Genomic DNA, 27,867 nt, shown 5'->3' with positions numbered 1-27,867 from the left:
GAGGGTGACAAAAGACTGAAAGCTCCCTTACAAAACAAAACGCTTTTATTTGGTCCTTGGAGCCTGAGTGGAAACGGCCTATGGAGTCATCGAACAAGGAAGGGACTGATAGCTGATAAAATAGTCTCTGTGTTCGAAGAGCTGGTCCTATTTACAGGGTTAAAAATATTCACAGCTCAGAGTAAAAGGAGGCCCAGAGGGGAGGGGAGTGTTTCTTTAGGTATAAAAACCCTCGCAAGCCCCACGGAGGCAAGGATAGTGGGTGTGTGAGCTGCCCACTACCTAGGGGGCTGCAGGACAGTGGCAGCCAGGTGGGGGGGGGCAGGAAATGACTCAGGCGTCCATGTGGCAGATAAGGGCTCTGATCTTGACAAGCAGCTAGGGGAATGCTGGGCAGGTGGGCAGCTTGGCTCCCTCATCTAGGGAAGGGAGTAATCAGTCACACCTTACATGTGCCTGTAATGGGACTGGGGTGGGGGTGTCCTTCTTTGTGGACAGACTGAGGCCATGGGACAGGGCCGATTGTGGCTAGGGAAGCTAAGGACAAAGCGCTTCTCCAGACAGCCGGGCTGGGTCTGGCTTCCGACCTGCCACCCCATCATGGCTTCGATCCTGGCAGGTGCTCCAGGAATTGCATAGTGTTGCAGGAGGGGCAGCTGTCCCCAAGCCCTGGCTGATGGCCATCAGGCATCTGCTTCCTGCAATGCGCTGCTCATGTGCCAGGGCTATCAGGACCCTGCTCATTAGGCAAGGAGCTGGGCTTGGGAACAAACCAAGGGGGGAAGCGGCAGATCGGAGCCCCCACAAAGGGTTACCCAGGTTCTCAAGGCAGGATCATGGCCTCTGAACCCCCAGATTTGGTTCTGTGAACACATATCTGGGATGCCTCTCTATAGCAAGTGACCCCATATTCACAGGGAAGGGCAGCCCCATTTGGGCCTTGACCACCTGAAGCTGTCCCCAGGGCTCAGGACAGAAGTACTGGAATGAAACCCACCCGGCTCGAGGTATTCTGCATGGCAGCTGGGAGGCCTGGTGGGGACTGAGGGTACTTGGGGTGCAGGAGGAGGGGAGGGAGGCCCAGGGGAGGCTGCACCCTGTAGCCGGTGGCTCCCTGGGCAGGGTCCTGAGATTCTGGTTCAAGCATCCTCCATTGGGGGTCTCCCTCATAAAGTGCATGTAGGGGAGGGCAGGTGGGTGGATCTGCACATAGCCCCTGCCCTAGGGAACTGTAGTCATAGTGGCCGGGGTCCATGTAGACCAGCCACATCAGGTGTGAGTGGGGGGCTGTGGGTACCCCTAGAGGCTGTCCAGTCGCTGAGGAAGGCCTGGGCTGCCTTGCGATGTGCCAGGCGGTGGGTGATGGAGAATCCAGCATTGCCTTCCAGCTGGGACAAGATCACCAGGACCTGCCTGCAGGACAAGGCTGATGAGGACCAGTGGGAGACCAGGGCCTAGGGTAGGGGAAAAAATAGCAGGTACCCACCTGTGCAGGGGTGGGACACTGTCCTGGGTACGCAGGCTGCCACGTGTGGACACCACGTTGAAGCTGTCGGTGCAATCACATTGCACGTGCAGGTAGGACTTGGGGTGCCGGTTCTCCACCACCACGATGAGCCCCGCCCAGCCATGAGTCAGGTAGTAGCAGGTCATGCCCTCTCGGCCCTGGGCACAGGCACAGGGTGGGTGGGCCAGGGCTGGTGGTTGCCCACCCGCTGCCCTCCCCCATCAGGACCCCACCCACCTCATGCCGCTCGCCCCGGCTCTCAGTGAGCAGGATGATGGCATCGGCCAGTGTGGTTGGCTGCGCCTCCACCGGCTCCACCATGACCAGCCTGGAGCTGTACACTGCGAGTACGTGGCCGGGTGGCTCGGGGGCACCTCGGGGGACCCCTGCTGAGGGGCTGGAGGCTGTGGGGGGTGTGGATAAGGGAGCCAGCAGCTTTCCCGTGGGTGGGCTTTGGGGCTCGGAGGGTGAGAAGGTGGGTGTGGGCCTCATCTGGCTGGGGCCCTTACCCTGGGCAGGGGGCCCTGGTGGAGCAGGGTTCCAGTGGTTGAAGGCACAGCACACCACAGCATACTCGCCAGGCTCCAGCATGACATCACAGTTCACAAACTTCTTAACAGCACGTTTGCTGTGGGCCAAGAGGCGGCCCAGGCTCAGGCGGCCACCAGTGCCAAAAGTGGCCCGGAACACCAGGATGCACAGATCCAGGAGGTGGCTGTCTACTGAATCCGAGCGCCTGAGGGCCAGAGATAATAGGCTGGGTGCTCATGTGGCCATAGCCATGAGCTTCTAGCTTGGTATAGTGCTCAACCTGTTGCCTACCTGCTGCCCTCCTGGAACAGGGCAAACTCCAGTGAGGCACGCTCCAGCACTGTGAGTGCCGTCACACCCACTGGTCCACTGGCAGTGCTTGGGAAACTTCCCTGAACCCGTGCCTCCTGCCAATCTGAGTGTACCTTGCAGATGTCCACAGAGTCAAAGTACCTAGACAGTGAGGAAAAAGGGGGACTGAGCAGAGTGCAGCTCAATGCTCCAGCTCTGGGATGCAGTGCTCACACTATGGGCCTTTGTTGCTCAGCTTTCAGCATGCATGCCAGTCTCCCTGCTTCACTGCTCTCTTTTGGTTGTCTCCTAGCACTCCCTCCCTGCCCTGGGAGCCCCTGGTATCTCTCCAGGAAAGGACTGATAAGCAGGAAGCCCTTCTCTAGGAGGGAACCCTGCTATGGTCCCCAGCTGGTGATGCTACTGCAATCAGGAGGAATTGACCTCATCAGCGGGTGAAGCCATGGATGAGTTCAAAGCTGAATGAACAGGCTATCGAGAGGTGGTACCTGGTTGGAGGAAGTAGGACACTGGAGGCCTGGTCTTTGAAGGACATATTTGGCCTCTTCCTGTCTGTCTCGGCTTCTTGGAGGCAATGAGGTAAGCACCTTTGCTCTGCCATACCCTTCTGCCTTACCAGATCGATTGCAATGGAGTCAGCTGATCATGTGCTGAAATCTTTGAAGCCATGATCAAATTAAGTTTTGCTTTTGTTTTTGAGATGAGGTCTCATATAGCCTGGGCTGGCCTGGAACTCATTATGTACTTCAGGAATTTGGGATCCTCCTGCCTCAGTTGCTGGAGCATTGGGATTACAGATATGCATGCTATCATACCTATTCACTCCTGCTTTTAAACTGTTCCTCTCCAGTAACTGTCACAGCGATAGTAAACTGACTGTTTCCTGAACACCATGGGGGTGCAGAATCACACACACACACAAGCCCTGCTTCATATAGACCTAAATTCCATGGCCAGACCAAGAGAGCTACCTTTAAGAGGCCTGCAGGAGCTGGGACATGGACAAGTTGCTTATCTAGACCAGCTCCCTGAGGATCTGGCCATGGGACAGGTGAGGGCATCTAGGTACCTGATAAAGTCACTATACTCCATCCAGAAAACACCCTCGCTGCTGCCATGTGGCATGAGTTCAGCTCGCAGGTGCCCTGGCCAGTGTGGCCACTCATCCGACCAGCTGCCATTCCAGGAGAAACGGCCCCATGGGTTCCGGAGTCGAAGGAGCCTGTAGATAACAGGACTGAGAACCAAGACTATGTGCCTTGTGTTCACGCACTTGTCCACCCTCAGCCAGCTGGACCCTTACCTGGAGCCCTGAACATCACGAACATCCAAGATGGAGTAGGCATGGCGGGGGCGCAGACCCAGGCTCTCATAAGCAGCATCATCCACTTTCATGTTACCTCCTCCGCAGGAGGCACCCATGAGGAACCTGTATGGGCAGAGTGACCTTGGCTGATGGAATGGATAGGTAACAGGGGAGATGGACTTTCTTGAATGTGGGGGTACAGTCTGGGACCCACATGACATATGCTTTCATGAAGTACTGGCCCACTATGGATGAGCTCAGAATGCCTGGGCTAGAACAAGCTGGTTTCTGAAGGCTTAGGCCTGAAATGGTTCAGCTGGAGGCAGGGATTTTGACATCCACTACCAGGTCTAGGGCTTCTGTAGGTCTCTGGGTCTAGACTCTTCTAGGCCTTGGGAAAGGGATGTCAAGATTCACAGCGCTGACCGTGGTGTGGCATGTCTCAGAACACCTCCTCCCCCTCCTCAGGGTCCCTCTGTGGACTCTTGCCTTTTCCTAGGTGGGAAGGAATGAGATCTGGGCTCTCTCTTCCCAGGGTGGCTGCCTAGAATGGAGTACCAGTTAGACTTCTTGGCGATGGCTAGCTGCACTAGAGCACCGTGTTAGCTGCAGGCAGTCAGAGGGTACTGCTCCCCACCTCTCCCACCACGCCACCTCTTTTCTCCTCACAATGCCACCGACCACGGCAGTGACTGTCTCTTACCCAGCCTCCTTAGAACTCAGCATTTTGGCCCAGATGAGGTCAGTGTCAACAGGTTCCTCTCGGGGGTTAGTGGAGCTGACCTGCAGCGCCAGGCTCTCACAGGGCGCACCGGTGAGTGTGGCCAGGCCTTCAATGGCACGCCCTGCTTGGAGGGCGAAGTAGGAGCCGTGCAGCTTGGCCAGCGCTTTCTCAATGAGGGCCACCCACAGCTGCTTCCGCTGTGCCTGGGGGAGGGATCAGAGTCACAGGCTGCCTGGTCTCCCGACCCTGCCTCCCACCTTGCTGTCCCACCTGTGAGAAGAGCAGAAAGCCAGCCTCATCGCAGGGCAGCATGTCGTCCACCAGCACTGTCGTCCACGTACCGTCCTTGCACAGCCGCACCTGGTAGGCACCCTCTGCGCATAGGCTACGTGTGACCATCACCCTTTCCACGAGGTCGGGACGTTCGGCCAGTACTGCCAGCGCACTCAGGAACCTGGACGGAGCCAGACAACTTCACAACATGCCCAGAACTGGACCAGTAGCCGCCATCCTCCCCTGAGCCTGTCTGTCCCTGGCAGGAACCTGGAGCCTCACCAGCAGTTCCCCAGCAGCCCCTGAAGGATGTCAGAGGGCCTCAGGGTGTGGAAGACTGACCACGGAGTGCCGTGGTCCCTGAAGACAGAGCAGTTGATTTCGTGGGGCCGCAGCCACTGTTTCACTCGCTGCTGGACGCTGTCGCCCACTGGGAAGCCGACAGATGCAGGCCCGGGGGGGAAGCTGTCATCCACAAAGTTCACACTATTCTGCAGGGACCATGGCCGGACACTCAGGCTGGGCAGGGCAGCCGCAGGCCCAGAATGATTTCACTCTACCTTTTGGGGGAAAGACCCCACCCTCCCAAGAGAGCTTTAGAAGGTTGGGGTGGGGCTCTTGCACATTATACCAAACTTGGTGCTAGGCAACTCTGAATGGATGATCCTGAGTGGTCATGGGGACACATGGCCTCCCTGCCCATGACACTGCAGGCCAGTGGCAAGCAGGCCACAGTGAGCCTGTTAGCCGGGGAGATGGTACAGCTCCAGCTGCTCTTTCAGCTGACCCAAGGGTTCAGGCTCTGCAGCTCATATGGAACACCAGGTATCTCAGCCTTGAGCTGTCTCAGGGCATGCTGCCCCGTGTAGGACAGTCTCACTGTATCCTCATCTCTCTGTGGGTTACACAAGGGAGGTTTGGGATCCCCCTGGGCATGTGAGCTGAGGGAGTGTGACATGAATAGTGGAGGTAAATGTTAGTTACCTTGGGCCAAGCTAGCTCTCAGCCTCAGAAAAGAGGCTACTTACCTCTCTGCAGAAAGCCACTATGTTCTCCCAGAGTGCCTTGGCCTCGCCCTCGTCTGTCTGCCTCCGCTTCTCCACATGCATGCTCTCCCTGCGCCTCAGGGGTGTAGCCCCCCGGCACTGGGTCACTAGAAGCTGTGGTGTGTGGCAGGCTGCACAGTGCTTGGCCCGAGGTGTGTTGATCAGGGTGCAGGCAGGGCAGGCCCACTGGCCCAGGCCATCAGGCAAGAGACGGGCAGCCTTATGTGCTGAGGGAGCTCGTCCACAGCAGCCAACACAGGGGCCAGGCTTGTCGGCACCACAGTCGGGGCAGTGGGAAGGGGGTTCACTGTGCTCCTGGAAACCATGCAGCTTGGAGCCACCACACACTGAACACCTGGAGGCTGTTGTGGGGTTCCTAAGTGTGCACCGGGCACACGACCAGGTGGTGAAGTCAGGGCTGGAGGGGCTGGCAGGTGTGTAGCGGACAGTGTCTCCAGCCAGGTCAATGACATCACTGCACGACTCACAGCGGGCAGGGCTGCTCTCTGGGGCCTCCTCCTCTTCCAATACACTCAGTCGCTTGCCTGACAGCAACTCCTTGCCTGAGAGCAGCTCAGCGAGGCGGGAGGCCCCAGCTGCAGCTCTTCCAGGGCCCTGGGAGGGCCCTTTGGAGCTTGTGGAGGTCGAGGACTGAGCAGCCTCAGGCACAGGTGGCTGAAGCTGAGGGGGGACCTCCCGGCGGCTTCTGGGCACAGGGTTGTTCTGTAGGGTGGGTGAGAAGGGGCTGAAGGGTGGTACCCTGGGGGGCTCCTGGTCAGTGGAGGTGGGACCCTGGCTGGTAGAAGGAGAATCAGCCTCAGCACCTTCCCCAGGGAGGAGAGGCTGGGGTGGAGCAGGAACAACATGGAAGCCAGTAGGGGCCACAACCTCGGGAACCACCAGGGCCTCTGGGGGGATGCGAGGCAATGACAGTTTCCGGGGTCCCCCACAGGCAGAACAAGAGCTGGCCACTGGTGTGTTATGCAGTGTACAGCGCTGGCATGCCCAGCCACTGCCAGGCTCTGCCCCTTTCCCTTCGTCCTCCTGCTCCTTTTCTTCTTCTTCCTCAGAGTGCCCTCTGGCTGGCTCCATGGCCACTAGCCCTGCTGTCCGCACGGGGCCTGCTTCCTCCTTGCAGTTGCCCTTTGGTTCCACCAGTACGGTGGGTGGCTTGGGCAGGACCCCATTGATAATGGGCAGCAGAGGGGCTCCAGGAACAGGCTCTGGGGTAAAGCCACATACTTCACAAGCCTCTTTGCCTAAAAAGTTCCGGAATGTACAACGTGCACAGGGCCATTTCTGCTCCTCTACGCTGAGCCGCAGGATCTGGTCAAGATCTGGCTTGTGCCTGGGGGCCTCACAGATGGAGCACTGGCGTTGGCCGGCAGGGTTCAGGAAGGTGCAGCGCGCACAGGACCACTCCCCAACTGTGGCCATAGACCCAGGAGAATGTGTGTGGCTGCAAGGGAAGAACCTGATTAGTGTGGCTCCTTTGAGGCCTAAAGTCACGTGTTCCATGGGCAACAGGATACCACTTTTCCATGGAGGGTGACCGGGACTGGGAGATGCCTGCTTGGCTGCAGAGCCAGCAATGTGGAAAGTGTGGCCAACTTGGGGTCAGTAATGTTCTGTTCTAGAACATGTTCAGGAGGGATGGGGGGGTAGTGGTCATCAGTCAAGAACAATTTAAGCCTTTGCCCAGTGTGCATCCTCAGCTTTGTAGCTCCGCCCATCCAGTCCCAGTTCAGGGCAGAATCAGAGCCTGAACCTGGGCATTCAAGCCTGTTCCCGAAGGGCTTGGCACACTCCACAACACTAGGCTTGTAGAAGGGTGGCAGTGAGTACTGGAAGGCTGTATGGATCCTTCTTGGAAAGGCTACCTGAGCACAGTGAGGATATAAAGCAAACAGGGTGAGCCTGGACCGAGGTTGAGGTTATGAGGCTTGCACCTTGCATTATCCCCAAAACTTGACATTCTTCTGGGCTTTGGGACAAATGCACAGAGTACATGGAGTGCGGTCTCTGTGCTTGGGTGGAGGCAGGTTTCCTGTGCTCCTGGCCTGACTGCCTGCTCCCAGGACGGTTCCCTCAGGTGGCTGGAAAGGGTGCTAGGCTCCATGATGGGGCCGAGCTGCAAATAACCTTCACAATACCCATTGTTTGAACTGACCATAGCTGCTCTGCCTCTAGGAAAATCAATTGCTTTTTACAATGAAGCTTCTTGAACCTTTGGTTCAAGAAGAAGGAAAACATTCTTCTTCAGAAAAAAAAAAAAATTCTTCCCTCCAAAATACAACTTGCCTAGGGGCCCAGAGTTGGTTCTGATTCCACCTTCCTGTGTAGGTTGGGTAGCCCTAGGAGGGACAGGTAGAGAGGTGCTTAGGCTCAGCTCAGAGCCTGGAGATCACCAGACCCCTCTCCTGAACTCCCTTACCTGGTGAGGGCTCATGGTTAAGGACGGAACACAGTGTGTGGCAGCAGAGAGGATGCCCCTTGACACCCCTCTCATGAGAGAGCACCACTGTCTCCACCTGCACATCTACTTCACAGCACGAGCAGGATGGGTATCCCAGAGGGTCCTGGGGGGCCACAGTGAGTTTGACAGGTCCCTTCCCAGGAATCTCCTGAGGGAAGTCAATCCTCATGAAATGTCCTAGGGGACTCTCGGGGCATTCTCTGATTCAGCCCTAGGCCACTGACCGTACAGGCTGAGGAAGGTTGTGATGGTTAATTAATGTTTACTGTCAACTCGACTGGATTTGGAATCACACAGAAGACACATTTGGCAGTATCTTTGAGGGTGTTTCTAGAGGGGTTTAACCGAAGACGGAAGACCCACTCTGTAGTCCAGGCAGTCCTCAAACTTACAGAGACTCCCCTACCTCTTCCGAGTGCTGGGATTAACAGCATGTCCCACCATGCCTAGCCCAGAAGACTCACTCTGAATGTGAGCACCACCATCCCATAGACTGGGATCTCAGATTAAATAAGATGGGGAGAAGGAGGGCCTGAGTTTGACATCTGGAGACCCACATGGTGGAAGGAAAGAACCAACTCTCATAAAGTGTCCTCTGGCCTCCACAGGTGAGCCATGGCATGCATGCATGCACACACACACAACATAAATTAGTATTTAAAAAAGAAAAAAAGGAGAAAGCATGAGCTTCTTTACTGCAGACAACACAACCAGCTGCCTCATGCTCCCATGGCCATGCTTTCCTTGAATAACCGACTATATACCTTCTATGACGGTTTGAATGAAAATGGCCCCATAGGCTTACATATCTGAATACCTAGTCACATTTTCTGCAAGGCCTTGAGAAGGCACAGTGCTGTGACGGTGAACTCCAAGATGCAATGAACACCCGCGACAGTGGGAATGCCAGGACACAGGATGTCTGCAGAGGAGAGCTGCACGAATAGAGTGGAGCTGGCTTAAGAGAGAGGCTGTGTGTGTGCTGTGGATGGCACAAGGCTGGTGGAGTCTAGATAATGTCACAATAAGCTACAGGTGCAGGACAGAGTTCGGACTTTGGGGTTTGGTCTTCCTTGGCCCTGTTTTACTCTGCTATGCCCCATTTCCTCTCTTTTGGATTGAGGTATGCTTACTCTATGCCACTGTCTGTTAGAATTATATAAACTTTATAGTTAAGAGGCTGACTTGAATGTTGGCATGAGCCGGGTGTGGTAGCTCATGCCTATAATCCAGGCACTCAGAAGGCAGAGGCAGGCAGGTCACTCTGGTCTCTCTGAGATGCCCCTGACTTCCCCCGGCAAACCTCCTCCCTTCACAATGGAATATGGACCACAGAAACGTAAGCTAAAGAGTCTTTCTTCCCTCACGGTAGGTCTGTCCTAGCAAGAAGAAAAATGACTAGGGAAGAAGTCCAGGTGCTCATTCATCTCAGAGAACAGCTGGGGTGGCCGAGGTCTGGCTTTGGCCCAGCTGAACCTGGAGCCTGGCCACTGACTGGGATGAGAGGTAGATAGGGGAACCACATGGGAAACTCTTAGCCAAACCAGAAGACTCCATCTGTAGTATAGGATAGCTCCAAAGAAAACAAAGTCTAAAGATCAAACTTGTTCCTGGGAAATAGGACAAATTGGCTAGAGGCCAAGCTGTGGGTCTTCTGTAACCAGAAAATCTGTCAAGACCAAGGAGTCTTAGGGAAACTCTGGTCAGCTGTGAGCTATGAACCTCACAGGACCCCTACCCTTCAGCATCCTTAGTTCACTTGGTTAATGCCCATAGTCCATGGCCAGTCGTATACTGCAAGGCCTGGGACCCAGGGCTAAAGACCTGAAGTCCATAGGCAAGGCCGAACCACGCCAGAGTCTGCAGCAAAAGCCTGCGTAGAGCTGAAGACCCAATAAAATCTGTATACAGACTTTGGCAAACCCTGAGGAACTCTCCACACAAGGGCTGGAGTGTTGCTAGGTGGCGGAGTGCTTGCCTAGCATGTATGAGATATTGGGCTTGACTCCTAGATCTAGAAGTAAAAAGAAATTGAAAAGGGTTTTTGTACTTTATTTTCTAGAATTCTCAACACAAACACTCCTAAATCACGGCACATGAGCTCACGGAAGTAATTCCAACTCTTCAAGACAGGCTCACAACAGAGAGCAAACTGAGTCAACTGCCAGAAGTCTACTCAGAATACTTGCTTTGTTCTCAGCTTCCTGGGCATCTCAACACTCAGATCTCATGCAAAGGGAGGTGAAAGGCTCCAAAGCTGCAACAGTTTACCTGAGTAACCAGGGAGTGAGCACCCAGAGGACTTAGAAGTTGCTGCATCCTGCTGTGGTCATGGCAGGAGTCTTTCCCCTCTTAGGAAGAACCAATAAAACTACCAACCTGAGGAAGCACTGGGAAGCTACTCATTAGCCACTAAAAGATGGATGCCCCTGACCAACAGAGCAGCTCCATCCATGCCTTACCCTTGCCAGGCTCTTAGCCCTAATTTGTGCTCAGAGTAGACTGTCCTGAGGGCCTGTATAAGGGTAAGGGTAGTGTCTCCCTTCCTAGGCTATTCTCCTAGGCTGACACAGTCTGGCCTGCTCAGTTTTTCTGGATGGGTGTGTCCTCCTTGTCTCTGTCCCTGGGCAGCCAACGCCTGAATCAACTGTCTACTGATTAACCAGCCAGGTGAGGCTGGATATAGCAGGGTTCCTATACTGGGATCTAGAGTGGGTGGAGGAGGGAGAAGGTGCACCTTGACCTGGGCTCAGCTGGTGTGAGCTGCCTTTTTATCCACACAATGGGTGTTACCCAAAAGGAGAGTAGTAGCTATGCTGGGGTGCCAGTCCTGAGAGGTGAGGGGCTGCTATGGCTGCTAATTTCTGCCCCATGCTTCCCTGCCCACCTAGCACCCTGTAAGAGCTGGGGAAAAGGCTGCTGTTTCCCATGCTTGTGCTGTGTTACTTCTGTGTGAGTATACACACACATGTGGGGAAGGAGTCCCAAAGGGTGGCCACAGAGTAGTGTCACCTCCTGCTTTCCTACCATCCATCTAGCCCAGCAACCCTCTGATGTCCATCCTCTCTCTAGTTTGGGTATGTATGGCTTCTTCCAGATCATTAACACTGTTGATTTCTGATTCAACCTGGATGCCCATGGGAGCTAGTACATATTGGGGACACCTATTTAGGGGAAGGGCCTGGCAGGAGGATGGAGTAATATGAAGTAAAGACACATCCTCAAGTCTTGGGTCGGTCTCTCTCTCTCTCTCTCTCTCTCTCTCTCTCTCTCTCTCTCTCTCTCTCTCTCTCTTTTTGGTTTTTCGAGACAGGGTTTCTCTGTGTAGCTTTGGAGCCTGTCCTGGAACTTACTGTGTAGACCAGGCTGGTCTCGAACTCACAGAGATCTGCCTGCCTCTGCCTCCTGAGTGCTGGGATTAAAGGTGTGCACCACCACTTCCTGGCCACTCTCCTCTTAATCCCACCTCCTTGCTTTATCTCAGATGTCCAGCCAAACAGTTCTAGATGTCTTTAATTTTTTTCCCTCACATAGCCCAAGCTGTACTTGAACTCCCGATCCTCTTGTTTCCACCTCTAGAACGCTGGAATTACAGGTATGCACTATCATGCCTGGCCATAGTTCTGGATTTAAAAATCTTGTGATTTATTTATTTAATTTGAGCCAGGGTCTCTCTTTGTAGCCCTAGCTATCCTAGAACTCACTATGTAGACCAGGCTGGCTTCAAACTTACAGAGATCCACCTGCCTCAAAAAATCTTGTGCTTTATATATGTACACACACATATTTAATTTCATGCATATGTGTTTGTGCCTGAGTGTATGTATATGTACCATGGACATGCTGGAACCCCTAAAGGTTAGAAGAGGCACTGGATCCCCAGGAACAGAGGTTCAGATGGCTATGAGCCACAATGTAAACTGAACCCAGGTCCTCTGGAAGAGTGGTAAGTGCATTAACCCCTGTGCCAACTCTATAGCCTCCCAGATCTTGTGCTTTTACTTTTGTTTTTTGAAAAAGGGTCTCACTCAGTAGCCCTGGCTGGCCTGGAACTCACTATGTGGCCCAGGCTGCCTTAAACACTCAGCAACCTTACTTTGCCTCTTGCCTCAGCTTGCCAAATTCTGCAGCTATAGGTGTGAGACACAATGCTGAGTAACCCCTCTTGCCCCCCTAAAAAACCTCACTTAAAAATTAAACAACAATGAACCTTGAACTTTCGTTTACACATACGAACTTAGTAAAAGTGTGTAAATGTAAAAGTAGGAGAGCCATCCACCCATGTGAAATGTACATGGTGACATTCTCTGCTTACTGACACGAGACTGAGAAAACAAGTCCAACATATAGCCTCAGCACACAAAGCCACAATGCAGGCCTAGCAATTCTACTCTTAACATTTTTTCCTCAGGAGATACATACATATATATATACACACACATATATGAAAACATGAGATGTTCAACACCATCAGCCATCAGAAAAATGCAAATTAAATCAAGTAAAGCTCCACTGCACACCCTGCAGGATGGTTAGACTCAAAGACAGATGATAGCAGGCATTAGCGAAGTCAGGGGACACCAGAACCCTGCCAACACTGTTAGTGGGAATGTAAGAGGGCCAACCCCCGAGACAGCAGTGTTTCTCAGAATGTTGTATAAGCTTACCCCAACACAGCAGCTCCAGATCAGGGATATACCCAAAACAATTAAAAAGATGCCCACATAAAAACCTTTAGCATGAATGTTTACAAGCAGCATCATAAAAGCTAAGTGGAAATAACATACTATTCATGAGCAGACAAGCCAAGGGTAGCTTATTCTTACAACAGAATACCACTGAAGCCTGTAAAGGAAGGAGGTCCATGCTGCAACGTGGATGAACCTTAAGGACAGGATGCTGAGTGAAAGAAGCAGCCAGTCAGACACCCAAGTCACATGTGAAATCTCTAGAAAAGGTAAACCTGCAAACAGGAAGCAGGTCAGTGGCTACCTAGGGATGGAGTGACTGCAAACAGGATCTCTTTCAGGTGCAAACTAACTCATAAGGCTGTTGGGACAAAGCTATGAACTGGTTGAAAATGACCTGAACATACATTGATAACAGGTGAATTTGATGGTGTGTGGAGTTTTATGTCAACTTGATACAAGCTGGAGTCATTTTGGAAGAGGGATCCTCAATTGAGAAAAATACCCCCACTATTTGGCCTGTGGGCAAGCCTGTGTTACATTTTCATGATTGATGATAGGTGTAGGAGGGACCAACTTACTGTGGGCAGTACCACCCTTGGCCTGGTGGTCCTGGATGCTATAAGGCAAGCTGAGCAAGCCAAGAGGAGCAACTCAGCAAGCAGCTCTTCTCTATGGCTTCTGCATCAGTTCCTGCCTCCAGGTTTCTGCCCTGAGTTCCTTCAGTGATGGACTGTGCTGTGAACTGTAAGTTGAAATAAACTCTTCTCTCCCCAGTTGATTTTGGCCAATGATGTTTTATCACAGCAGTAGAAAAACTAAGACAACGTGTAAGTCACATTCCAATAAAATGGCTTAAAGGAGTTAAAACTTGCACTGGTGGTATTGCCTGGAGCATCTTGCAATACTAAGGTGAAGGGGGCACTGTCATGCCTTCATGCACACGAGAAACAGTGCAGTACCCCCACTTGCTTCAAGATCCCTCCATGGTTCTACTTGTCCTGTCTCTCTAGACCTTGAGTTCCCAGTGCCTGAGTCTCCCAGTGACTAGAGTGACTACTAGATAGATACATTTGGACTCAGTGCCACCTTCCAGCAGCTCCAAAAGGTCACTTGTCTGCTATCTCAGATCTTGGTGTTAAAGGCACCTCAGAAGGCAGTCTCTTGTCTGCGTTCTATGCCCAGCTAACTTCCTATGCCTGGCAGATGGGTAAGTGAGCTGGTTTGTAGAAGTCACAGCCATGCACTTCTCTGAGTAAAGAAATGATCAGTGTTACCTGGGTTCTCTAGAAGAGATCTACTAGGTCTGCATCCTCTCTGAGGTGGAGTCCTGGATATTTAGGGGGCGCCAGGTGCCAGAAACCCTTCCAAAAGGAATTAACGACATGCATGCCTTAGAAAAGACTTGCAGATAAAGGCAGGCCCCTGTGGTTCCTCACAGCCAGATGGCATCCCTAGAGGCTGCCATATTGGAGCATAGGTACCATAGGTTGGGAAGGGAAGCAGTGTTCAATTCTGACAACCCTGTGAAGCAAGCCAGCACTCTTAATGCATGCTAGCTAGCTACAAGGGCTGAAGTCATCAGCCTCCCAGGCAGGGGGTATCCAGACAGCCTTCACAGGAATTCAGCAGGCCCTGGGCAAGCACTGTTCAACAGTGGGCCATAGTAGAACCTCAGGCAAAGGAAAGTCCCAGACCTGCCAGCCAGGAGCAGCAATAACCCCAAATCAGATGAGCTCCTGCACCTTTAGGGGAAATGAGCTGCCAGAGAACACTGATAAATAGAAAGCCCTGTCCTGAGTAAGCATCTGTGCCAAGCAGGGACACATTGAAAAAGTGGTCTCCTGCTTAAGACCCCTTAGGGTTGCCCCTCCCCACCTTCTTACCTTCGGGCCCGGGGACGTGGGTGCTGTCTGGTGACCAGAGCACTTCCCCAGACAGTCTCCCCAGGGCCGCTCCTACACCAGCCAGCTGCTGCTGGGGGTCCTGGGTAGGATGGCCCCCCAGGGAAGCCGTGGTCTGACTCCGTCTCGGCAGCCAGGGAGGAGGCAGAGCTCCCCATGGCCCCCCTGACAGTGGCCACGTAGAGAGCTGGGCCTGGTCACCTCTGGCCGGTGGCACGCGAACGGAAGCATGGAGAGAGGAGAGTGCCCACACCGGAGAAAGGGCAGCCGGCTGGTCAGTGAGACAACAACAATGAACAGAATAAAAAGAGAAAAGAAACAGTGTGATTCACACAGATGAAACTCGAGGCCCTGGGTGAGTTTCCCAGCATGCCAAGTGGCCGGGGGTATACAAGGTGAAAGTGAGGTTCAGGGACTTAGGCATTGACTTTAAAGTACTCAGCACTGTAGGGCACATCCCACAGACAAGCCCCACAAGAGAATACAGGCCAGAAGCCAAAGGCCAGCACCAAATGGAGCTGCAGCTTCCTGACTTGTGGTATATTAGGGTTTCATGTTATCATCCTAATCTGAAAAACCCATCGTCCCCCTCAAACTTGTCTCTAGTCCTCAGAGGGGCTTTATTTCCCAGTTAGGAGGACAGGCTTGCCTTCTTACAGAAGAAACTGTCAAGGAGACATTTAGCCCACAGGGAAGGAAAAAGTGAAGGAGCAGAGGGCAGAGCGGGACGGTACTTGAAGATCTAAGAGGTCAGGACCAAACTGTGCCTTTAGAAGGGCAGCAGCTGACTGTGTAAACACACACTTACCAGGCAAATGCCAGCAGGGAACCTAAAAAACTGTCCATGCCCGAGCAAGAGAGCAGACCGCTTGTGCTGCAGGGAAAGCCATTTTACAGCTGCTGGCTAAGGGCGGTGTGTGTGTGTGTGCGTGTGTGTGTGTGTGTGTGTGTGTGTGTGTGTGTGTGTGTATGTGTATGCGCACGTGTGTGCATGTGTGTGCGTGCGTGCGTGTGTGTGTGTGTGTGTGTGTGTGTGTGTGTGTGTACGTAGCGAAACCAAACAAATCTGAGAGTGTCATCTTTGGGACAGGGAGGACTTGGCAGTTGGGGAGATAACACACATAGGGAAACTGGATGTGTGTGTGGGTCCTCTCTTTGGGCTCTAGGTTAAGGTGTGTAGCTACGCTGCCCTCTGACTGGGTTTCGGCAGTTCCTACCCCTGGGTTTCCTATCACCCACTGACAGCACTTTCTGTGACTTCTGAGTAAGCCTCTATAACACTGACTCTGGTATTGGGGTGTAGATGAGGGGAGACTGATAGAATGAGCTGAGAGACACACCTACAAAGTACTGTAGGTTCAAGGGACAGCCCCACATGACAGGTAACAGCCTGTGTAGTACCTTTGAGAGTCAGCATTTGACACCTGAGAGGACCACCAGAATTGAGCCCAAACCCTCGCCAACACACCCAGGCATGGGGCCAGGTAGTTCTGCAACCTCTCACCAAGAGATTTCAATCAGAACTAGCTGATTCTCCCACGAAGCAGCACTTCCCAACTACCTTCTGAGTTAGCATGTGAGGGGCTGCTTTTGCCAAGGGACTGGCCCTACTGGCTTGGTGACTGTGTGAGACTTGAAAGCTTTTAATTCATACTTTGAAATGGCTAGAAAACAAAACAAGCTAGGCGGTGGTGGCGCACACCTTTAATCCCAGCACTCGGGAGGCACAGGCAGGTGAATCTCTGTGAGTTTAAGGCCAGCCTGGTCTACAGAGTTAGTTTTAAACCAAAAAAGAAAAGAAAGAAAGAAAACAAAAGGAAAAGGGTAGGAGAAACAAAACTTAGGTGAACTAAAACTAAAATCTCTCTCTCTCTCTCTCTCTCTCTCTCTCACACACACACACACACACACACACACACACACACACACACACACACTCCTTTTTCTGGAGGCAGGGTCTCACTATGTAGGCCAGATTGGGTTTAAACTTAGGCTCCTCCTGCCTCTGCCTACCAAGTGCTGTGATCATAAGTGTTAGCTACAATGTCGGCTTGAAATTCACATTTCAGTGTCTACAAATGGTTTTGCTAAACAAGGCTGTGCTTATTTATTTACACGCTGTCTGTGGCTTCTCTCAGAGCTCATAAAGCACGAGATGCCGCAAGTGCTCCCCACCTGTTCCTTTAGCGATTCTCCTGCCTCAGCTTCCTGAGTACTACAATTACAGGCATGACCATGGCACTTGGCCCTAATCAAGAGCTTTAGTCTGTTTTCTAGCTCAATATAGACATGCCACTTCATGGGACTCAGTAGCCTCATGTGCTGGTGGCTTTGTATGGGGCATCAGTTAACTGATGGTGGCAGGATTCTGTTCAGGGGCCCAGCAACACATGCTCCTATCCATTAGTCCCAAATTACAATGGTCACCGAGTATACCTGCCTCTCCTGTGCTTGTGTCCGTGCCAGAACAACCCCCAAATCTACAAGTCCTGGCAACATGAGAGCCTCCTGTGAGAAATGTACCCCAGCATTTCTGGTGCTCCTCTCTCATATTCAAACCTTGAGCAGGGAGGGAAGGAAGAGTGCTGGAAGCTGAGCTCAGCAGAGATGTCCATGGGGCAGAAACTGTTTACAATAGGGTCTTGAGGTGATGTAATGCCAACACTGGGCCTTGCCACGTTCACTGTGAAAGCAGGCACTATATTCATGGGCTGCCTCCAGGAGGATGACCTGTTCCTCCAGAAAATACTAGAGTCCTGCATGGGTTTGAGTGCTGTCTGCCTCACGGTTCCTATAATCCCTACCTACCCCTCCTGCCATCCTGTCCAGAGTCTATCCTCCTCCTGCCTCAGCGCTTGCTCACTGGGGATGCCTTCCTTGAGCATAGTATCTCTTGGGAGGGTGGAGACAGCACATTCTTCTTTTGCTAAGTGTGCAGAACAAAGAAGAAAGGTAGGCAGAAGAGCAATGCTCTCAGGAGCTCTCCATGCTACTGTTAGGGAAGAGAGTCTCTTGGTGTGCTGAGGAGCCCCTATCTTGACTAAGGACCACTGAAAGATGCTGGCACAGTCTTAGTACTCCCCTAACCCCCAACACGCACACCAGGGAGCAGTTGGCTACCAGTTCTTTGTTGGCCTAGGTGGCCCTCTAACCTCAAGAAGCTGATATTAGTATGTCTCTGCTTGTTTTGAGACAGGGTCTCATGTATCCCAGGCTAGCCTAAACCACTATGTAGCCAAGGATGTTCTTCTACCCTGATCCTCCTGCCACTGTCTCCCAAGTGTAGGATTATAAACATGTATCACCACACCCAACTGTACACGTGTGTCTCCTGAAACCCACTTTCCTTCTGCTGGCCTTTCAGGCACAACTGTAGGCCCCAGCACCTTCTGTAGCCTTGGTGGTTGGTAACTCTACATGTATGGTAGGCAGCTGTGTAAAAGGTTCTACAGGCCTTCCTTCTGGGTTCTGACAACTGCACTCAGGGACCACTGGAAGGGTAGAAAGGGAATCCAGCAGCAGCCCTAGCTAGAGAGGGCTGGCTGTTTCTCTGGCTTGGCCAACACTCTATAGAAGTAATTATCACACCCACACCACTTTGCCAAGGACACTGGGACCTTCTTTGAATGAAGGAGGCTGGCCCCTCCCAGGTCTCCCCCATCTAGGCCAGAGCACTCCTGTATAATTAGCATGTGGTAATAGGCAGGGACACTGAAGAATACAGGTGGATCCAGTCTTTGTTCACATTCTGGTTGCCTAGGCTGTACTGCAAAGAACAGAAAGGAGAGGGCTTCATAAGAACATAGCACAGCCCCCACTCTGGGTGGCAGACCTGAACCACCCCAAGGGCTGTCCTCTCATACAGGGCTTGTTGGTGGACAAAACCCCCTCCCTACTCCTGAAAGCATTTCCTTGCTCCTCCTTTGGCTCCAGTTTGTATGCTTAGCAAACACCCTTTGACCTCCACTGCAAGTCAGGCTTTTAGGAGGTTGGACCCAGCTAACAGTGATTCTCAGAGATCCCTACCACTGACACTGTCTCACTGCTACATGACTTAAGTGTAACCACATCAGCCTCCAACAAGAGGCAGAAGGGGCAGGGGTACTAAGGACTACAAGACTTGAGAGATAGGTTCGCCCATCCTCTTAGCCCTGGGGCTTACTTATGCCTTTCCCACTCCAAGACCTACCAGCCAGTTCCTCCCTTATTTGCATTTGGGAATTGTTCTACTTTTAAATGGGACAGTGGCCTAGATCTGGCCTCAAGGAAGCAAGGCAGTGGGGATGCCACTGCTCTGAAGGACAAAGTATTAATTATCAGGATGTATTAGCATGTCCCCAGCCTTGGTGTAAGATGGTCTCTGCATATGCCGAGGGCAGCTGGAGAACAGCCCCCCAGGACAAGCATGAGAAGACAGGATGACATGGACTCTGCAGAGAGCCACACAAGGGAGTACTCTCAGTCCGGAGGCCAAGTCCTCTCTGTTGTCCCCAGCTTCACCTTCAGCTCTAAGGGCCCTCTGAGAGAAGGTGTTGGTCATGACAGCCCACCTGGAAGTAGGACAGGCCCCTCATTCTTCCTCACGGGTGCTCAGGGCTGGAGGCTGGGTGGGGACCATCATGGCTCTCACAAGCCATGAAACCTAAGGGCTGCAAACCCATGTGAGGGTCCCCTGGTATAGCCTGTCTTTTTGCCCCACACACCACAGCCAAGTCAGTACTTCCTGCCCAGAGCTTCCAAGGACTTGTGGGATGTCTCATTCCCAGAAGGACAATCTGGGGATATCAACCAAGTCAAGGCCAGGGAAACCTACTGTACCTTGTGTTTCTAGAGCTCTTGGTATAGGAAGTACAATGTCTCCCTGTATCCCTATTTGGGAGTACCCTAAGCACAGTGCTCAACCCCAGGGAACAAGAGCAGAATGGGGTTTCCACACCAACTGATAGAGAACCTACTACACAAGCCCTTCCTCTTGAAAAGTTTACGAAGGGACATCCTCTGCCATTGTAACTTCAGTAACCCCAATATTCCTCCTCTCTTGAGACAGGGGATGGCAAGAGAAAGCAGCAGTCCTAGCCCCACCTGGGAGCAATAGTTACCCACCATACCTTAGCACTGTACCCACCAGGGCAGGAAGCAGCCAGTCCAGATGTGAAGCCAAGAACAAGCCACTGTTGAGATGCAACGCTGTCCAACAGACAGCTGATATCAAGGTCAGCCCTAAGGAAATGACCTGGGGACAGGAAGTGAATCCTCCCTCCAAGAAACTAGGCTAGGATCTACCCCAGGGGAGGACTCAACCCTGTGAGAACTGGCTGAGCAGCATTCCCTGAAGATAGGTGGAGTGCCTCCAAAGAAATGGACCACCCTCAGCTCTTTGAGCCTCTTTTTGGCCAAGATACCCTATAGAGCAATAACCCCATGTGGGTGTCATTGGCAGGCCATAGTGGAGACATCTCAGGTGGTACATCCAGGAGAGTATGAGGCCCAAGTGACAGGACCAAACCCCACTAGCACAGCTTTTTTTGCAAAAACAGTTTCTGCAAAGCCAGAGAACCCAGCTGGCAGAGCAGGGCAGCAAGGCAGAGGGCTGGTCACCAGAGAGCACTGGCCCAGAGAAAGGGGTCCCTCCCTCCCACCCACGCACTTCAACTCTGCTGCTCCATCCACCAAGCCAACCAACAAGCCACAGCACTTGATAACTAGCTCACCTGAGGCCACAGATGACAAGATGCCAATGCGCCCACACCGAGGTCGCTGCCTTGGGAAAGGGCCTGTGAAGAGGCTACCACTGCACCAAGACAGCATGCTCCTCCTAGCAGGGTTTGGATTCTGGCCCAGGAATGCCAAATGCAGGCTTTGGGATTATCTGCATGGGCCAAAGTCCTGCAACTGAGTCTTGACTGGCCATATGGCTCAGGCTCTGCCCTCTTCTACAGTGCTACAGCTAGAGCCTCTTGGAGAACTTCATTACTGCCCCACCTAAGCATATGCTACTCAGGGACTCCTTCCCTTTAAAAAGTTGTGTCTGTTCGACAGCCAGAGACCACAGGGGACAACATGGTTTGCTGGCTCTTCACTGCCACTGTCACAGGAACCGACCTGTTCCATGGCAAACAAGGCTGTGGCTAATTCTACATTGTAGGACAACAGAAGGGGTTGAGTTCAACCCTTGGGCAGAGTTCATCTCCAGGGCCACAGATCAGTAGTAGTTGGCAAGGAAGCCTAGGCTGTCCAGGTACTGCCAGGGAACTGTGCCCAGGTTGAGGCAGGGCTCAGGGGAACAGCAGGGTGTCACCAAGATTCCCTGGACTCAGGTCCTGGCACTACTCAGTCATTCCAATTGCCAATGGGTAACCACTGTTCAAGCTGCAAAGCTCTGCTTTTTTTCAGCTCCTGCTTGCTATGGCAGATGCTGCCATGCCAGGCAGGATACTCATGGGTCCTCATCCTGCACTTCCTTTCTGGGCCACTGCAATCTCCTATACTCTCTTAGCCACTGCCTTCTCATATGAACAACACTGGAGACAGTGGCCATCACCCTCTACCTGCACACAACAGGAAGGGTGCAAGCTGAACTCATAAAGTGAACCAGTTTTTCTACTGAAAATGAAAAACTCCACCTAAGGGCCAAGTGTAGGATAAAAGCCTTAGGAAGAAGGGTGCTGTCCTACACCCTCACTCCTAAATGGGAGATGAAGCCAGAACACGTTACAAGGTAGTTCTCAACCTTGAGTTCTAGATTTTTTTTTTTCCATTTTTGCCAAGTACTTCCTGTTCTCCAGCTCACATGCAGAAGTAAAAAACTGAGGCTGGAGTGAGGTGTAGTTGTGCACACCTTTATCCCAGCACTTGGGAAGGAGGCAGAGGCAGGTGAATCTTTGAGTTCAAGGTCAGCCTGGTCTACAGAGTGAGTCCAGAACAGCCAGGGCTACACAGAGAAATCCTGCCCTGGCAAACACATACACACAAGTGCTCACACCAATTCAAGGTGGGGCCTCACAACAGCAGTGGGGCCTCCTGCTGTAGACCTATTCAGAACAAATGAGACACACTAATCCTGCTGAGGTGAACTATAGCAGTTCTTAAGGCTGGGATTCTGCAACTGGCCTCTGAGGCAAGGATAGTCTGAGGCATCTACATGCTGGCCCTGATGCCTCCTGGACAGGGAAATGGTCACTGAACATCCTTCTGTGTCTCTGGAGTTGCACATCATCTTCATTAGACATTATGAAAAGTGAAATTATGTTTTTCAAAATGGTATTGCCAGGAAAACAAAAGATTTCAGTTTTAGTTCACAAGTTCAGTGTTGTTTAATGTGGAATACAATTTTAAGAGAAAAGATAGAAGGTAGCCTGGTGTCCTAGCCATGGACAAAACAAGAATCATGGGGCACTCAAGCTCACTGCTGGATTAGGAGCAAGGAGGCCACAATACATCTCTCAGCATTTCCTTTCCCACTAAGCTCTGGCCTTTTCACATCTGCAGAAGACAGGGGCTCCAGAAAGCTGTAGAACTCATTGATTTTTCCATCAAATGGTGTATGGTCAGCAAGATCAAGAGAGGGACAGAAAGCCAGTTAGTTCTTTAAATCCAAAGGGCAACTTTTTAAGAACCATGGAGGAGGGCATGGGAGCACCCTCTACAGCAAGGAGTACTCTGCTGCCTTCCCATCCTGACTATTAGCAGCAGGCATGGCTGCACCTTGACATTTTCAAACAGCAACTATCCCAAAGCTCTCTCCGAGCCCATCCTCCAGCTTAGCCACCAGGAAGTGGGGAAGGCAGTATCAGGGAAGCTGAGACATGGAATATGCAGCAGGAGAGCCATGACTACGCATTTGTCAGTACAAGAGAGTTGAGGGCAACACAAGTATTCCACTTGGTTTCTTAACATGGAGACTTGAGCAAGCCTGCCCTGGTGCCTGGTGAATTCTTACAGAGGGCTAGCTGGTTTCCCACATGGAGCTTGTGTAGAAGAGTACAAAAGAATAGTCAGGCTATCCAGCATCTTATGATGACTTACCTTAGGGTCCCACACTATCATTCCTGTATCTCCACACTGTGGTAGAATATTCCTGTCCTCCTATAACTCCACCTCCGAAAACTGTTTGCCTACTAGGACGAGCCTGGGAGGCAACATGTTGCCCACATTAAGATGCTCTTTGGTCCACTGGTCACAAGTTTTCCACACAGCCATGCTATGATCCACAAAGTGACAACCGTGTGGCTACGCTGGTTTCCCAGCACAGCCTCACCCACAGCTTCCTCTGCCTCCTTTCAGTGACACTTATACAAGGGTCATAGGCTGGTAAGTTCACTTCTAAGACTGAGAAACAAGATGAGGCCAGGGGCTTGTTTCCATAGAGATCACATGCTGCCCTTTGGGATCAGAAGATCTCTTCAACTTTAGAAGTCAATTGACCCAACGCTACCAATGGTCAGCAGCCAACTGAGGATGCTCATTGGCTACCTGCTCAGTGTAGGGCTGGACTAAGTTGGGTACCAGGACCTGCCAAGAAATAACACACATGACTTGAGCAGGGGAGACTCAAAAAGCTGGGTTGTCCCCAGTAGAGCCCTAGGGATAAGCCAGAATGATATCAGAGGTATAGGGGTCAAATGGCTCCAGACAGCCAAGACATACTGGGAATGTGGAAAGGCCAAATGGCAGAGACTGCATCCAGCCTGAGGAATCAGGAGACTAGTCAGAGCTTCTGGAACCAGGAGCACATGCATTTCAGGATGCTCTTTGCTTGTCAGGTGACATAGCCAGTATGAAGTGGGGACCAGAGGACAGGGTAGTCAAGAGATGCACAGTCAGGAAAAAGAACAATCCACACCTCTGGGGAGGGGGAGGGGTAGGGACAGGAAGTGTCCCTTTTCTAGGCTTCAGCACAGAGCCTTAAGACCATAGCTGTGTTTCTCTCATTCAGCCTCCCATGCCAGGCAGCGTACAAACCAGGACAAAATAATGTGACAAGTCACCAGTGATCTTGGGTTTCTGTATATGTGTTTTCCAAAGAGCTCAACGGTTTTTCATTTATCACTTTTTTTCTAGTCCTTTTTTTTTTCCCTCTCAGCCCCAGCAATTGTCTAGTAAAGTGAGGGGCAGCTGACATTAAAGACCACAGGGCTGGACAAAGGACCACTCTACCTTCCTAGGGCTCTTAACTGATCAGCTCATCAACAGCATATACAGTGAAGGTTTTTAGGCCACCAGAAAGGCTCTTCTTCTCTCAAATGCCACCAATGAGAATGTGGAAGCAGACTGTGATTCGGAGATTTAGAACTCTACCTATCCCTCCCCGACAACTGCTGTCCTACAGCCTCAGTTTCCTCATCTGTAAAATGGGGCTTACCTGTTTTGCCCCAGGCCTGGATAATGTACAAGAAGGACCAGGAAGGCTTGGGAGTAGGCAAAGCCTGATAGTCAGAACTAGGGCAAAGCCTAGATCCAAGGATGGAGAGCAAAGTAACCCATTTCTCCTGGAGGACAAGGTGAGGCTCTACACAGATGTACAACCACTCCTCCTGCTCTAAGACAACATGGCCAGCAGAGGTTTTGATGGTTAAGTCCCCATAAAGTTGTACAGTATCTGAGCCTTGGATCCAGCAAGGTTTAAATCTGCCTTCCTCGAGGACACTGACCTGTCTGCCATTCAAACAGTTTCAGGGATTCTCAGATGTTGGAAAAGAAATGATCACATCTCTCTAGAGCAGAAGGACCTCGAAGGAAGCAGGATCAGCTACCTCATGGAAACAAGGTTGCTGTTCAGCTAGACACAATGGTCCTATACTACAGAACTGTGGTCCTGAGGGCATCCTGACAGCTAGACTCTGGAGAACCTCGGAGGCAAGCTCCACATCTGTGACTTCCAGTTCTCCAGCCTGGGACAGGGGAAACTGGCACTGGAGGAGCAGAACTCACAGTTCCTTCCTGACGCATGTATTGCTCAACTGCAAGGCCAACCCCAAACACCACGAAGGTTCTCAGGTTCTGGGCCTGGGTGTTTAGAGTCCTGAAGCTCAGGAAGGGATCCTGTTATAGAGTCTAGGTGTTTCACGGTTCTGTTACCAGTGTCCAGTAACAAACTACAGGCACTCCAGGGACCCTGAGAGCCAGCGCAGCAAGGGCCCTCTGGCCACACAACAGGGTTCTCAGATCAGACCTAGAAGGACCCCCTTTTCAGACAACAAAAAGAAAATCCCGCAGCTGTCAGGGGGCCACTCTAACTTTCCCGGCCTACTGACAGGCCCGCAAAAGCAGAAGGAAGTGTGGGGTGGGAGGGCACACAGGACGCCCTACGCGCTACTCTCGCTGCCGCCCCAGGTAGCTGCAGGTTTCTGCAGACGGTGCCCCCACTACGTACACCTTCTTGGAGTGTGGGCCAACGCTTAGTCCAGGACAAGAGGGCACTCAAGGACAGGCAGGCAGGCACTGAGGGTCGCCTGCGTCTGAGGTTCCTGGGCTGGCCTGGAGTGACCCACACGACCAGCCTCCCCCCATACCCCCCCTCCAGCTTGCCACAAGCCAGGCTGCTGCTCCCAAGGCAAACACGGAACATCCGGGCTGATGCCCCGAGGCCGAGCTCTAAGAGCCCTAGGCCGGCTGGCCCGCCGCCTACCCTGGAACTCACCTTAGCGAGCCAGCGGCGCCTCCTCAGCGCTCGCGGTCGGGCTAGGCGGGCGCGGCCCCGGTGCCGGCCCTCAGTCGGTTGACCCACAACTTCTACCTGAGGGCAGTAAGGGCCCCTTCGCGCCAGCCGCGATACTCCGCCGGCTTAGCGCGTTTTCGGCCCCACAGCTCCAGTCTCGGCCCGGCAACCTTACGCCGCCTCCGTAGAGCCCGCCGTCCCGCCCGGCCCACCCGGTACGCCTTACGCCTCCTCCGTAGCGTGGCGCCCAGCCGGGGCCCGCGGCTACGGCGCGTCAGGGGCGCACGCGGCACTGGGAATCGCGCCGGGACTACGGTTCCCACAGGGTAGAGCGACGGCGTTCAAGGCACGCCGGGAGTTGTAGTCCACGGACCGCCCTATTCCTGCCCTCTTCCCCTGGTATCTCGCTCTCGCAACGCGGAAGGAGCCGCTCAGTCCACCGATTCAGGTGCTACCCTCATGCCAGCGTAATGAGGTGCGTTGGACCTGGAGGTGATAATGGACTACAGCTCCCAGGATGCTCTGCGAGGGACTTCTGGGCAATGCTCCGGTGGGCGTCCTCACCGCCTGAGTCTCACTGCGCCGGGGCGATGTCGGTAGTCTGTATCACGATGGTACTAGGTCTGAGGAGGTTGTCTGCGGCGCTGCGTCAGCCTGGCTGCATAGACTGCTCTCTACCTCTCCCAATCCCTTCACCGACTTCTGTTCTGTCCCAGTGGTCTGAAGCAGCAATCGTGAGGCCCGTGCTTACTCAAGTGTGCCAGATAGACGCATCACTTTTACTAGAGAAACTCTGGCATCTAATTGAGACATCTTCCCAGGTCCTCTGAGTGATGTTTACAAGAGCCCCCAAGCTACCAGAAGTAAAGGAATTACTCCTAGCCACTTGTCCTCTGCAACCCGGAAGATGCACTAAGAATCAGGCTGCAGAGAGGGCACTACATAGCAAAGGGACACTAAAAAGAAGCCCCTGGGATGTCCTGCACTCTAGATGTTGTATTCGAGATTCGGTGACATTTGCCCCAGGACCCAGAAAACCTCAGCCTGGCTCAGTAGGGCCTACAGGTACTTAGTCACGTTTCTGGGAAATCACTCATGCTCCAGAAGCCAGCAAGGCAAAGACAGGCCATTGAACTGAAGATGCTGTGTGGGGACACCTGTGTCCAAATGTGGAAGACACCACATTTTGGCAACATTGGAGCAGAATCTGGCATCTGAGCACTCCAAGAAAAGCAGCTGGGGTTGAGCCCATTGACACGGTGGTTGAAGTTACTGCTAACTCAGCAATGAGGAGTCACTTCCATGGTGAATTGGGTATTATGGAGACAAGGAGAAACTAGAAGCAAGGCCTAGCATCATGAGGAAGATAGACCATTCATCCAGAAGACTGACTAGACTGACATCATCAGTAGGTGAGGCTCATGATTGAGTCAGAGGAATGGCCAAGAAGGATCCAGGACAGGACTTTGCAGCATCTCTGGTCACTATGGATCATCCTTAGTGCCATGATGCACCCCATTAAGCTGATTACACAGCAGGAGACTTTGGATCATCGTGGGTTGTTGGCTGAGCCCTGATCTATACTGGTGTAGTATGGGCCGTTAAGAGAGAAAGAACTCTGCTGAGTGGTTAGACAAGAGGACACCGTGTAGAGGTCAAGAAGGGCACAGAAGGCCGGGCGGTGGTGGCGCACGCCTTTAATCCCAGCACTCGGGAGGCAGAGCCAGGCGGATCTCTGTGAGTTCGAGGCCAGCCTGGGCTACCAAGTGAGTTCCAGGAGAGGCGCAAAGCTACACAGAGAAACCCTGTCTCAAAAAACCAAAAAAAAAAGAAAAAAAAAAGAAGGGCACAGAAACCTCTGCAGGGGCAGAAGCCACAGATCCAACAGCCCTGAGTCTTGAGTAGATAGATGGGATGGCATACTGCTCTGGGCCTTGAGGACATAGCAATAACGAGAAAAAAAAAAAAAAAAAAAAAAGACCTAGTTTGGGTATAGGTGCATAGTCTTACTCAGGAGGTTGAGACAGGAGGGTCACAAATTCAAAGTTGGCCTGGGCTAGAAAGTAAGTTCAAGGCCAGCATGATCAATAGGATTTGTCTCAAAAAGTGGAGGGTTGAGACATGATGATGCCTTTAATCACAACAGTTGCACTAAAGCAGAGGCAGGCAGATTTCTCTAAGTTTGAAGTCAGCCAGGGCTAAAAAGTGAGATTTTTGTCGTAGGGTGATGGGCTGTGGAACAAACCTATTATTTCCAACACTTGGGAGGTAGAGACAGGAAGTGATCAGGGCCATCCTCAGTTTACATAGTGAGTCTGAGGACAACCCAAATCACATAAGACCTTGCTTGTCTCAATAAAAAAAAACCAAAAAGGTATAAAGGTGCATGCTGCAGATACAGTTCAGTGAGAGTGCTTACCTAGCACTGTGACACCCTAGATCT

The 27,867-nt window shown here is 52.3% G+C and overlaps 1 protein-coding gene across 4 annotated transcripts; it reads right to left on the bottom strand.

The window, feature by feature from the left end:
* Window positions 1-27: 27 nt before the first annotated feature.
* Capn15 (calpain 15) lies at window positions 28-25,633 on the bottom strand. Of its 4 annotated transcripts, XM_059270267.1 has the most exons (13): window positions 25,407-25,633; window positions 14,750-15,038; window positions 5,682-7,158; window positions 4,936-5,144; window positions 4,651-4,834; window positions 4,360-4,583; window positions 3,654-3,779; window positions 3,420-3,572; window positions 2,330-2,491; window positions 2,017-2,243; window positions 1,745-1,911; window positions 1,487-1,665; window positions 28-1,413 (listed from the first exon to the last, which is right to left on the bottom strand). In XM_059270267.1, the coding sequence occupies exons 2-13, from the start codon at window positions 14,923-14,925 to the stop codon at window positions 1,236-1,238; spliced, it is 3,462 nt and encodes a 1,153-aa protein (XP_059126250.1). In that variant the 5' UTR covers window positions 14,926-15,038; window positions 25,407-25,633; the 3' UTR covers window positions 28-1,235. The 4 variants fall into 4 exon arrangements, 3 of the variants coding, with proteins under 3 accessions (XP_059126250.1, XP_059126248.1, XP_059126251.1); XM_059270265.1 differs by having other exon boundaries at window positions 1,745-2,243; XR_009380593.1 differs by lacking the exon at window positions 1,745-1,911 and having other exon boundaries at window positions 1,302-1,413.
* Window positions 25,634-27,867: the final 2,234 nt, after the last annotated feature.

The sequence above is a fragment of the Peromyscus eremicus genome, chromosome 8a (assembly GCF_949786415.1).
Source record: "Peromyscus eremicus chromosome 8a, PerEre_H2_v1, whole genome shotgun sequence".
Taxonomy (NCBI): Eukaryota; Metazoa; Chordata; class Mammalia; order Rodentia; family Cricetidae; genus Peromyscus; species Peromyscus eremicus.
The sequence above is the reverse complement of the archived record's forward strand: the minus strand, read 5'-3'. Positions and strand labels throughout refer to the sequence as shown.